The 13,206-nt window shown below is 38.4% G+C and overlaps 1 protein-coding gene across 1 annotated transcript in view; it reads right to left on the reverse strand.

Moving 5' to 3' along the window:
* Window positions 1-5,384: 5,384 nt before the first annotated feature.
* The window catches only part of Hnrnpll (heterogeneous nuclear ribonucleoprotein L like), a 32,896-nt gene continuing 25,074 nt past the window's right edge, over window positions 5,385-13,206 (reverse strand). The window contains exons 9-13 of the mRNA XM_075954973.1: window positions 11,606-11,727; window positions 10,550-10,751; window positions 9,228-9,285; window positions 9,033-9,131; window positions 5,385-6,090 (exon numbers count right to left, since the gene is read on the reverse strand). Coding sequence (XP_075811088.1) covers window positions 6,035-6,090; window positions 9,033-9,131; window positions 9,228-9,285; window positions 10,550-10,751; window positions 11,606-11,727 — 537 coding nt within the window. The 3' untranslated portion in view covers window positions 5,385-6,034. The remainder of the gene's footprint in view (window positions 6,091-9,032; window positions 9,132-9,227; window positions 9,286-10,549; window positions 10,752-11,605; window positions 11,728-13,206) is intronic.

Raw genomic sequence — 13,206 nt, forward strand, 5'->3', positions numbered from 1 at the left:
GAAACTATAATAATTACAACATTGTTTGGCCAATGTCTCAAGCATATTTTTAGCTAGCTCTAAAATGTTAACCCATTTCTATTTATCTATGTATCATCATGAGGCTGTGACCTACTGGTAAGATTCTGGCTTCTGTCTCCTTCAGCAGCTACATGGCATCTCTTTGACTCTGCCTACACTCTTATCTTCCAACGAGACTACATTGCCATACGCCAAAACAGCTTTATTCATTAACCAATAATAGCAATACATACACAAAAGGACATCCCATATCATCCACTAATTAGGAGCTATGCTGATATCATAGGAGTTGTGTTTTGCTAATTATTTCTTCATGATTTGTGTTTTACTAATCTCCTAAATAACAAGGACCATAATTTGTCTTTTTTTTGGTGGGGTAGTTGCGGTTTTGTTTTTTGCTTTTTTTTTTTTTCCGAGACAAGGTTTCTTTTTTCTTTTTCTTTCTTTCTTTTTTTTTTTTTTTTTGGTTTTTCGAGACAGGGTTTCTCTGTGGCTTTGGAGCCTGTGCTGGAACTAGCTCTTGCAGACCAGGCTGGCCTTGAACTCACAGAGATCCGCCTGCCTCTGCCTCCCGAGTGCTGGGATTAAAGGCGTGCGCCACCACCGCCCGGCCTTGAGACAAGGTTTCTGTGTCTCACTAGCTGCTTGGAACTCACTCTGTAGACCAGAATGGCCTCGAACTCAAAGATCCTCCTGCCTCTGCCTCCTGAGTGCTGGGATTAAAGCCATCGCTGCCTGACTTTAATAATTTGTCTTTAATACAAATTTTCTTTGTAGAGCCCAGCACATTGCTGCTTACTTATACCACATATACCACATATTTATCACATGAGTATTTTGTTTTAACTTTGGGAGTATTTATACTGTTTTCTCATTTGCTAAAAAGAATATAGTTCTTTTTTTTAATATTTTATTTATTTATTTATTATGTATACAGTGTTCTCTCTGTGCGTGTGCCTACAGGCCAGAAGAGGGCACCAGACCTCATTACAGGTGGTTGTGAGCCAAAATGTGGTTGCTGGGAATTGAACTCAGGACCTTTGGAAGAGCAGGCAATGCTCTTAACCACTGAGCCATATCTCCAGCCGCCAAGAATATAGTTCTTGAGATGAAAGGCTTGTCACATTCACTGAGCAAAAGAAGATAAATTTCTTAAATTTCCTTAATCCCATATGGCCCAGTTTTTCTTCATAAGTCAATCTCCCTCCCAAAAATGGATCTTATTTTCCCACCGATATCCTGTAGGAAGATAAGGCCTAGGAGGTAACACCTACCCTGAGGGAGCTGTTAGGACCCAGCAACAACCACCTAAATAATTTAAATTCTACCTCTGTGCCATATAATTAAGTTTCAAAGCAAGACTGACTAACCCAATATTCTTGGTGAAAAATTTTAATTACATTTATTTATTACTGTGTCTGCAGGAGCAGAGCTTGTGTAAGTGGGAACATATAGTCGATACTCTCCTCCACCATGTGGATCCTGGGGTCAAACTCAAGGTGATCAGGCTTGGCAACAGCACTTCAGCCTCCTGAGCCATCTCACCACCTCCAACCATTTCATTTTAAAGATGATCGAAGTGAGGTTTGGAAGAATAAATAATGTGGCCAAAGTGTACAGTATGTAGCAGAGTTGCTGGAGCTGGAACCACAGCAGGGTGCTCTCCTCTGTATGACACACCTCCTGGGGCAAGGTGTGCCATACAGTGTGTGAGCAATGGCATTTTTCTTTGACGAGGATTAAGCCTTCTCAAAGACACCGAAATGAGTAACCAGCTACTTGCTTCTCAGCACTCTGAGAGAACTTTCTGTTGGGCCGGGTTATGGGTTATGCCTCCTTTTCCTCGGAGCTCTGTTCTTGCCCCAGCTTGCAGTGTGCTCTCCATCCAGCCGTTGTAAAGAGCTCCTCTTTCCCTGTGTTCCTACACAGCTCTTGGCACTCCAGTTTGCCCTGGCATGGAATCCAGGCTGCTGACTAACGGTTATATAAGGTGAAGAAATCCATCAGGCATGGCCTTGTCAGAAGTGGATCTGGGTTTACAGACCTAAAGACCATAAATACTTTGAGACACAAAACAGAAAAGCCTGTTTCTGCCATTTATGTGACACTATCCAAACACACTGCCCTGCCCTTTGCCTTGTGTCTGACCAGTGAGAAGCACTGAAATCTTAATTTCCTCCCACTTCAGAAATAAATTACAAGAAGCCATTCATACTGAACAGAGCTGTTTGGACCTCTCTGTGTGTCTGTGAAGTTCCGAAATTTTCAGGACAGTCCTTCTTTGGATCATGTATGAAATGATATACCTTGACACTTCAAAACATGTCAAAGACTGAAAGTAAAAAGAAGGGAAAGACAGAGGAATAGTAAACCAACCTGGGGTTAGAGAAATGGCACTGTTCTTACAGAGGTTCTCAGTACCCTCATAAGACAGTTCGTGACTGCCGATGCCTCCAGGGCATCCCAAACCCACTTCTATCCTCTGCACACAGACACACACTTTAAAAACAACTCTGGAAGGCATGTAACTAGGGATTGAACTACCAGTTGTTTTGCTCTCTCAGAATGAGAAGAGTCGTGGCATCCAGCAGGTGCACAGCACTGAGAAAAGCAGAAGGCTCTTTAGAAGGAAAATATTTTCTTTACTGGGTAGCAATCATGCTGCCAGGCAATTCTCACCACCCAAGACTTAACAATGGAAAAGAAAATTTAATTGGCAATTCTTCAGATTTTAAAATGTGAATTTTTTGGCACTTCAGCTCAAGGACTAGCAGGAGCCTATAACAGACGTCTGGAGGAGTGGCTAAGAAAAAGAAGTAAAGGGCTGGAGAGATGGCTCAGGGGTTAAGAGCATTGCCTGCTCTTCCAAAGGTCCTGAGTTCAATTCCCAGCAACCACATGGTGGCTCACAACCATCTGTAATGAGGCCTGGTGCCCTCTTTTGGCCAGCAGGCATACACACAGACAGAATATTGTATACATAATAAATATTTGAAAATAAATAAATAAGAAATTAACACTTGTTTGCCCTCCCAGCACTATCCTATGTCTCTGTATTTCTTTTGTCTCTCTATTCTGCCTAATGCCCCTACCCTGGAATATATGAACCCACTGAGGCTGGACCCCAAAAGATGGTTTCCCAATGCAGGACACGACAGATGTCACTCCAACATGTGGCTATGAAGCTGAGATGGAAAAGAATGGCTTCAAGGCTAAGAAGGGGAAACAGCCACAAAACCATTCAAACAGCGGGGCAAGGATGCTCAAGCAACATTAGTGACAAGAACACATGACTTTATACAACCGAGCATCTGTCAGAGATCCTAGCTCACTCATGAAGACTCTATTGTCATGTTTGTGGGAAGGAACCTACTAAGGACGAGATGAGTCAATTCCACTTCATGACACTCTAAATTTTGCCTTTAGCTATGTTTATTTCCTGAAACCTTAGGTGCGCGCACACAAACACACAAAATCCAATACTAAAAGCACACATTAGTTTTCAAAGGAAAAAAATAAGATCACCACATAGGTTTACAAATTACTTTTTTGTTGTTGTTTTTACTTTTCGAGACAGAGCTTCTCTGTAGTTTAGAAGCCTGTCCTGGAACTAGCTCTTGTAGACCAGGCTAGCTATAAACTCACTGAGATCTGCCTGCCTCTGCCTCCCAAGTGCTAGGATTAAAGGCGTGCGCCACCACCGCCTGGCTTGTAGCCAAAGGTTAAAATTTTCTGTTATGGTCAGGCAGTAGTGGCACACGCCTTTAAACCCAGAACCCAGTACTTGGGAGGCAGAGGCAGGAGGATCGCTGTGAACTGAGGCCAGTAAGAACTAGAGCTCTAGGACAGAGCTGCTACCCAGAGAAAACCTCTCAAGATAAATAAATTTGTTTGTGGTGCCATAGGGTATAGTTAGGTATTCTTTTTTTCTTTTCTTCTTTCGTCTATTTTTTTTTTTTTTTGGTTTTTCGAGACAGGGTTTCTCTGTAACTAGCTCTTGTAGACCAGGCTGGTCCCGAACTCAGAAATCCACAGGACTCTGCCTCCTGAGTGCTGGGATTAAATGTGTGTGCCACCACCGCCCAGCTTATAGTTAGGTATTCAACTGACAATGAATGAATGAATGAATATATAACCTAGTACCCTACACTTCCTAGCTCCTACATTGGGTGGCCCACGGCTACCTATAACTCCAATCTCAGGAGATCAACGCCTTCATCTGGCCTGCTGGTATTGTGCACACATACATACACTCTGCTACACACATACACTATAAATTAAAAACAAAGCCCACAGATTTGTAAGTCTTTGATTCAATTCTGAAAGAACTAAGAAATAACAAATGTGGTAGGACATGCCATTAATCCCAGGAATCGGGAGGTAGTGGCAGGCGGATCTCTGAGTTTGATGCCAACCTGGTACAGATCAAGTTCTAAGAAAAGTTCCAGGACAGCCAGAGCTATAAAAAAGATGACTTTCAAAACAAAGTCTTTTGCTGGGTGGTGGTGGTGCACGCCTTTAATACCAGCACCTGGGAGGCAGGCACATCTCTGTGAGTTTGAGGTCAGCTTTGGTCTACAGAGCGAGTTCCAGGACAGGGAGGAAGGAAGGGAGGGAGGGGGAAGAATCTTTTTTTTTAAATATTTATTTATTTATTTATTTGTTATGTATACAATATTCTGTCTGTGTATATGTCTGCAGGCCAGAAGAGGGCACCAGACCTCATTACATAGAGATGGTCGTGAGCCACCATGTGGTTGCCGGGAATTGAGCTCAGGACCTCTGGAAGAGCAGGCAATGCTCTTAACCACTGAGCCATTTCTCCAGCCCCGGGAAGAATCTTTTATAAGACTTAAATGAAACTTGAAATTTTTCTTCACTAATCTAAAGGTTACAAAACTGTTTCTGCTAACTATGGACTACCTGGATGAAAAGTAGTCTTTTAAAATGAAAACCAAAAGGCTATATCCATTTTCTAATTATTAAAAAGGTGCAAACTTTTTAACAGCCTTAGTATAAGATTACTTAAAAAGAGAAAGAAACCAATCTAGAGGGAGAATGTTTAATAAATGGTGTTGAGACAAATAGCTGTTTTGATCAAAAATAAAATTCTTAAATCTTACGCCATATAGAAAAATACATTTTATGATGGATCAAAGATTAAGAAATAAAAATGCAAATATCCCAAAGTCTACACACAATTTTGGGAAGGCTGACAAGTTCTCTGAAACCCATCTATGGAACCCAGATAATATAGGAGAATTATTAATTTTAACTTCTATAGTTTTAAAATATCAATGTCAAATACTATATGTACCTTAAGATTAGGTCACATGCAAAATAATGAAGATGAACACATTAACTTATTATTATAACTTTATAAAATCTCCAAAATGGAACTAGGAACAAAAACATGTCAATACAAACAGATGATGACTTCTGAAAAGAAACACACCAATCTGATTTGAGTGCACACCATACTAGTGTGTTCATGTATATTAAGCCTTTTAGAAATTGAAATTGGCTAAATCTGTAGGTTCTTGAAATCAACAAATGCAATGTTATTGTCAAATTTGATTAAAATAATAAATACAAATTATGCTTAATGAGTAACTATAACATTCAATCAGCTATTGTAGGAATTCTGTAATAAAATGCAATATTTTCACCTGCATTAATCTCAAATACAATGGAAAAACATTTACAGATAATTAGCACTAAGAATGAAAATATATTTTACCATGGAACAAAACTTGTAATAATGTTAGAAATCATACGTTGTATAAATCCACAATGAAGCTGTAGACAGTCTACATTATGGTATTCTATCTTAAGGTGAAAACAATATTTAAGCTAACAACAAATTTACTTGAGGCAAAATATGTTTATTACAGAACAGGATCTTATAGTAAGCAAGGCAACATTAGATCAACCATTTTAGATTATTTTTTATGAAGTATAGCTTTAAAACTGTAATAAAGATAAACATAAATTCTAACATGCTCTTCTCTTCTTATAAATGGGATGATGTAGAAAAGCAAAGCTTCAGTGTATAGGGGTTGGAACCATCTGTAAAAATTGAAAACAGTGAAGTTAACATTCCATCAAAATTTTGAGATCAGCTTGAATTAGTAAATTATTCTACCATTTTATAGTACTGCAAACAGGAATACAAAGAAGGAAATTCTTTTTTTTTTTTTTTTTTTTTTTTGGTTTTTCGAGAGAGGGTTTCTCTGTGGTTTTGGAGCCTGTCCTGGAACTAGCTCTTGTAGACCAGGCTGGTCTCGAACTCACAGAGATCCGCCTGCCTCTGCCTCCCGAGTGCTGGCATTAAAGGCGTGCGCCACCACTGCTGGGCAAAGAAGGAAATTCTTAAATATTTGTTTACATGTATGAGTGCTTTATCTGTGTGTGTATGTGTGTGTGCACGCGCGCATATACATATATTTATACACACACACACCATGTGCATCTCTGGTGCCGATCTCCTACACTAGAGTTAGTGAGCTACCGTGTGGGTGCCAGATAAGCCACCTCTCAAAGATTAACCAGCCTGACCTAATAGACATTAAGCTCCATTAAACAGTTACTACACTCCTACTGTTCCAAGCTTAAGGACAGTCAATTTTTCAAGTAAATTAATTCATCATTAAAGATCAATAATATCAGGGTTAAACAGTTGTCCCAGCAGAGTTTGCATTCATAAAGCATATTGCCAATGGTACAGTTTATCAATATTAACTTTAAAAGTTTAAAACTTTCCATTAAACTAAACCACTTTATGTTTACTCCTGTATAATTTATTTCAAGTAGGTATTTCTCTTTGTTTTTTAGATAATTTTCAAAATCAAAATACAGATTCATGAATTCCACTCATTTACTTCTATACTTTTTCCATATCTGGCAGTATAATTTTTTGCCTGGCCCTTCACAAACATTTTGGGTGTTATAAAAATATTTAAAACATGTTTCCACACACGAATACAAGTAACTTAAAAAATTTTACCCCTTCCTTTTTAATGGAATGAGGTCATGCAGTTTACCCTTGGCACTCAACAGCTCAAATGACATTTCCACCTTAGCTCAGTCTCCTGAGCATCTTGATCTACAGGCAAGTATCACCACCCCTGCAGGGTGTTATCTTGTTTCCTTTTTTCCCTATCACCATTCTAAATAATATTAATTTTCCCCATACTTTTTTTTGTTTGTTTTTTTTTGAGACTTCTCTGTGGAAGTCTTGGTTGTCCTGGAATTCACTCTGTAGACTAGGCCAGAGATAAACTCACAGAGATCCACCTGTCTCTGTGTCCCCAGTACTGACATTAAAGGCATGCGCCACCATCACCTGTCCCATACAATTTTTATTATTTATTTTTTGAAACAGGGTTTCATAAAGTCTAGGCTAGCCTCAAATTCTTTTTTTTTTTATTTATTATGTATACAGTATTCTCGGTACTCTGCCTGCAGGCCAGAAGAGGGCACTAGATCTCATTACAGATGGTTGTGAGCCACCATGTGGTTGCTGGGAATTGAACTCAGGACCTTTGGAAGAGCAGGCAGTGCTCTTAACCACTGAGCCATCTCTCCAGCCCCCATAGCCTCAAATTCTTGATCATGGAAAATGCTAAAATACAAGTGTGCCACCTAGTACTTTTTTTTTTTTCAAGATAGGGTTTCTCTGTAGCTTTGGAGCCTGTCCTGGAACTAGCTCTTATAGACCAGGCTGGCCTCAAACTCACCGAGATTCACCTGCCTCTTCCTCCCAAGTGCTGGGATTAAAGGCATGCACCACTACCAGCATGCTAGTACTTTTTTAAAAGATGAAATTTTATGGGGCTGGAAAGATAGCTCAGTGGCACTGGCTGCTCTTCCAGAGGTCCTGAGTTCAATTTCCAGCAACCACATGGTGGCTCACAACCATCTGTAATGAGATCTGGCGCCCTCTTCTGGCGTGCGGGCATACATAGAGGCAGAATGTTGTGTACATAATAAGTAAAAAAATAAAATTAAAAAAAAAGATGAAATTTTATACCCTTGAGATCCAGGATTAAAGCAAATTATACAACATAAAGTTTCAAAACTTAAAAGTTTTTCATAGCATATTGAAAAAAAACAAAAAACCAAACAACGACAAAAAAAAAAAAAAAAACAAGGCCATTTTTACCTTTCTGGAGGCAAATCAAAACAACAGAATACTATTTTTCAGCTATCATACTGGTAAAGACTGAAGGTGTGATTCAATATTCTAATGCTGGGCAATGGGCATTTTAATAGATCACAGGTAAGCACAACCTTCCTAAAGGACAATCATTTTGCCAAAATACACACCTTAATGTCCTGTGCTACGGAAACTGACCTATAAATACAAAGTACAGGTTGAGAAGGACTCTATTTTTAATGTGCTGGCTACTGGGAGTTTGACCATGCTCCGATTAGTCTACGGGCAACAAAAATTAAATTAGACTTGAGGGTTCATTAATGAGGAGATTGGCCTCAAACTCCTCAGTGCTGGAATTAAGGCATGCAATTCCATGCCTTGTTAATATATATGTGTGTGTGTGTGTGTGTGTGTGTGTGTGTGTGTGTGTGTGTGTGTGTGTTTGTTTTTCAAGACAGGGTTTCTCTAGCTTTTAGACCAAGCTGGCCTCAAACTCAGAGATCTGCCTGTCTCTGTCTCCCAAATGCTAGGATTAAAGGCATGTGCCACTACAGCCTGGCCTAAATTTTTTTTTATGTTTATTTTCTTAAGGTAGCTGGGAGAATTTCAGAACTCACCACCCTATGACTTTATATAGGTTCCTGAACAATCCTTTAGAGATAAATTGCTTCAAACCCCACCAAAATTCCATGTGACTAGGGTCAAGCCACTGTAGCGTGGAATCTCTGAAGCCCGTTCCTGCCTTCCTGAGCACCTCCTCCACTCCACCTGTCACACACTCAGCACTAAAAACCATCTGTTTCACAGATGTGTGGCCAGTATTTCTGAAGGCAATGCCCACTGCATCACTCACTTGGGACTCGTATCTGGTAGTGATTGAGTGCAGTAAGAGCTTCCACAGCATCAGTTTTACATTTCCACTCCAACAGCCCAGAAAGTGTTTTAGCAGAAGCTAAAAAAAAAAAAACAAATGCAAATCCAGTTGTTACTTTATCTGTCAGCAACCTTCTTGTAAAACTTGAAGACTTTTCAAGGGACTTTCACTTACCTTTCGCATCGAACACTTTATATTTGATGAATGGAAGAACTTCATGGTCATTACACAACTGCCAAGGAAAGGCAAAACATCAGAAATACAGCTAAATAAAATTTAAATAAAAAAATAAAATTTAAATAAAATAAAAAACCCTTGTTATAGTAGCATTTAAACCTATAGTATAACATAAATTAATGTATGTTCAGGTTATTATCAAGTTCTAAGAGAAACAAACTGGAAAAAAACAGTGAAATTCTAAACTATGAAAATAATTTCACATATAATAAAACAGATTCCTTTTAGGTCATAATACATTTTCTTAGATTTTATAAAGAGCTAAGTAAACACCAAAGAAAGGAAGTACAACTCCAAAAAAGTGCACTGTTCCTGAACTGCTCCTACAGTTATACAAGTTACAGGGGGAAGGAATACAAAATTTTATTATTAGTGAGATTTAAAGTAAAACAACTTTACTGTTGCTTTTTACTTTATTTTTTGGGCCAGGCTCCTGCTATGTAACCCAAGACAGCCTTAAACTCGGCAATTCTCCTGCCTCTTAGCCTTCCAAGTGCTAGGACTATACACCACACTTAGCAGAGAAGATCCTAAAAGCATCTGGTTAACCAGTCTGGCCAAGGGGCAAACTTTAGGTTCAGTAAGAGACCCTGTCTTTAAAAAAGGGGTGTGAGTGTCATTTTGGCAATGCATATACTAAGGTTGGAAACAAAGAATATGAACATGGCGGACCTTTCCAAAGATGCCAAATTCAGAAATTGTCTATGAATTTAAAAAACAAGTTTAGTTGGGTGGTGGTAGTGCATGCCTTTAATCCCAGCAGTCAGGAGGCAGAGGCAGGCGGATCTTTGAGTTCGAGGCCAGCCTGGTCTACTACAAGAGCTAGTTCCAGGACAGCTAGGACTGTTACACAGAGAAACTCTGTCTTGAAGAGAAAAAATACAAACAACAACAGCAACAACAACAAACAACAACAAAAAAAAACAAAAAAGTTTAATTTTCAAAGCAAATTTCAATAATAGAAATATTACAGGGGCTGGAGAGATGGCTCAGTGGTTAAGAACATTGCCTGCTCTTCCAAAGGTCCTGAATTCAATTCCCAGCAACCACATGGTGGCTCACAACCATCCGTAATGGGGTCTGGTGCCCTCTTCTGGCCTGCAGGCATACACACAGATAGAACACTGTATACATAATAAATAAATAAATAAATAAATAAATAAATAAATAAATAAAAAAAATATTTTTTAGAAAAAGAAATATTACATAAACTCCAAACACAAAGAGCAACATTCTATATACTTTTCTTTAGTGCCTACCTTTATGAAGGTCTCTTCTGTGACACACAGTGGAACATTGTAATAATGCAGCACACATGAGGGTGGCTGGATTATATTCTTAGATGCTTGGCCAGCACTTGTGAAGCGATTATTTTTACTCATTGCAAAATCTTTGTAGCTACTTGTACCATCCTCCAGCTCAAATATTTGACTTGGAACAACTGAATGTTGTTTAGATACACTGAGGATTAGAAAATAAAAACACAATTTATCCTGTTAGATAAGCAGCAGCAGTCACAAAACACTTTTATGAGTAAACAAAAGAAAGTATATATAAGTACAGAACAAAAGTATCCATTGGTATACAAGGGAATATAAAATTGGTATCCAGGAACCACCGACCTCCATCCCCCAAGGAGGGGGGGAACATGCTTTTTTATACTTTCATAGTATTTACATGTAACCCATGCATAACCTGATCTATTTACTCTTTTGTTTTCTGTCTTTCTCTTTTTCTTGAGACAGGATTTCTCTGTGTAACAGTCCTAGCTGTCCTGGAACTAGCTCTTGTAGACCAGGCTGGCCTTGAACTCAAGATTCCTCTACCTCTGTCTTCCTAGTGCTGGGATTAATTAAAGGCGTGCACCACCACTGCCCAGGTCATTCTTATATTTTAGATATTAGAAAGAAAATGAATCAAATCCCACGTTAGAAAAAAATTTAAGAACTTATCTGTTTTAACATTGTTTTATGATAATAAAACTAAAAACTAGGAGGTCTGGATTAAGAGATGGCTCGGTGGTTTAGAGTTCTTACTGCTATTGCAGAGGACCCCTTCCCAGCACCAAGGCTGGTTGGCTGACAACCACCAGCTCCAGGGGATATAATGTCCTCTTCTAGATTCTTTGGACACTTGCGAACTCACGTATACATACGTAATTTCAGAAAAGTAGAACAATTATATAACTCCTACCACTTGTCAACAGTAATAATACTAATGTTTCTACCTTCAGATTTATGCTCAGTTACTACAAAATATTCTGAAATTAACAAGGATTTCAAAACATTGTTAACATTTATAACTTAAGTAATTACCAAACATTAAGTCTTTTCCCAAAGAGTTTGACATTATTAAGGTGCGTGACAGCTCTTTCCACAGCATACTCATCGCCCATTTCTACCAGTGCTGTGCCAGGAATGGTCTTCATAAATTTCACCTGAAATTACAAAAATCCCAACATCATTTCTTAGAATCTTAACCTTATTCTGTCTTACAGGACAGCCTTAACTTTTACCAAAACTGACTGAAATTAAAGGGGAAGACTGTAATTGTACTCTACAGCACATGGAGGGCAGGTTTATCCCAAGGCTATTATCTGTGTGATCTAGAGCTAATCTACTTAATTCCTCTATACCAAACTGTTGTTATAAAATGAAGATAATGATTACATCCCTAGGTACTCAGGCTAGACTCAGCAATATTCATCAAACAAATATCTGAGTATCTAGTATGTTTTGATAAGCACTGTGCTAGGTACTAGAGATTGAATGGTAAACATAACCGTCTTCATCTTTATATGGTAGTAAGCAATTCAGAAATGTCAAGGTGATAAATAATACAAGATAGCCTAGAGGTAGCATGGTAGCAGGAAGGACAATGTTGGACACTTAGAACTACTAAACCACACCGTAAGTGTGACAACTTGAACACTTTTCTTCTTATCTGTTCACCTCAAGGAAACAGAGAATGTGTAAATCGCTAAGTTCAATCATTATCTCCACCGCTGCCAATTTTAAAAGGATACCCTAGCACTCTTTACCATACCTGTACAAATTAGTAATACCAGAAATTTTCAGCTTTACTTGAAATCAGCTGATTTAGTCCAGCGATATTCTAAAAACCTAGTAAGTTTATATACATAGTATGTTTATATAAGTTGCCCTTTTCTGACCTCCATAGTCAACAGGCACACACATCATACATACACACACACACACAGGCAAAACATTCATACACATTTATAAATCCTTAAAAAATCATATCATTGGAAAAGTTTAAATAAGTATCTTTAAATTTAAAGGACTATAACGGCTTGAGTTTTATGCACCACAATCCATCATTTATTTATTTAACACTATTAAAAACTTGGGGGCTGAAGAGCTAGATGGCTCAGTAGTTAAGAGCACTCACTCCCTAGCTGCTCTTCCAGAGGATACAGGCTTAATTCCCAGCACCCACATGGTGGCTTACAACTTTCTTTAACTCTAGCTCCAGATCTAAAGCTCTCTTCTGGCCTTAGAGATCAGACATGTAAGTGGTGCATAAACACACAAACACACGAAATGTAACAGTAGAATTAGCTAAACAATATACCAAAAACTGAATTATGAGAAAATTCGTAAACACAAAGGACATAGATTAAACTTACTGAGTTTAGCTGTCTACCTACCCTCAGACAAAATACAAATTTTTTTCTTTCTTCCTCTTCTTAATACAATGAAATAATGGAAATATATTAGTTTTTTAGAATTAATGAACCAAGAACTAGGAATATCAAGTTTTTAGGCCATTCTCCCACTCCCACACCAATGACTCACATGTGTATCCTTTCTTATCACTATCTATAGAAAGAGTATTAAAATCACAAGAGGAAAATTAACATTATTACAGTATTGGAACATTCTGTCAAAGTGGG

Source organism: Microtus pennsylvanicus, chromosome 21, assembly GCF_037038515.1.
Source record: "Microtus pennsylvanicus isolate mMicPen1 chromosome 21, mMicPen1.hap1, whole genome shotgun sequence".
Classification (NCBI taxonomy): domain Eukaryota; kingdom Metazoa; phylum Chordata; class Mammalia; order Rodentia; family Cricetidae; genus Microtus; species Microtus pennsylvanicus.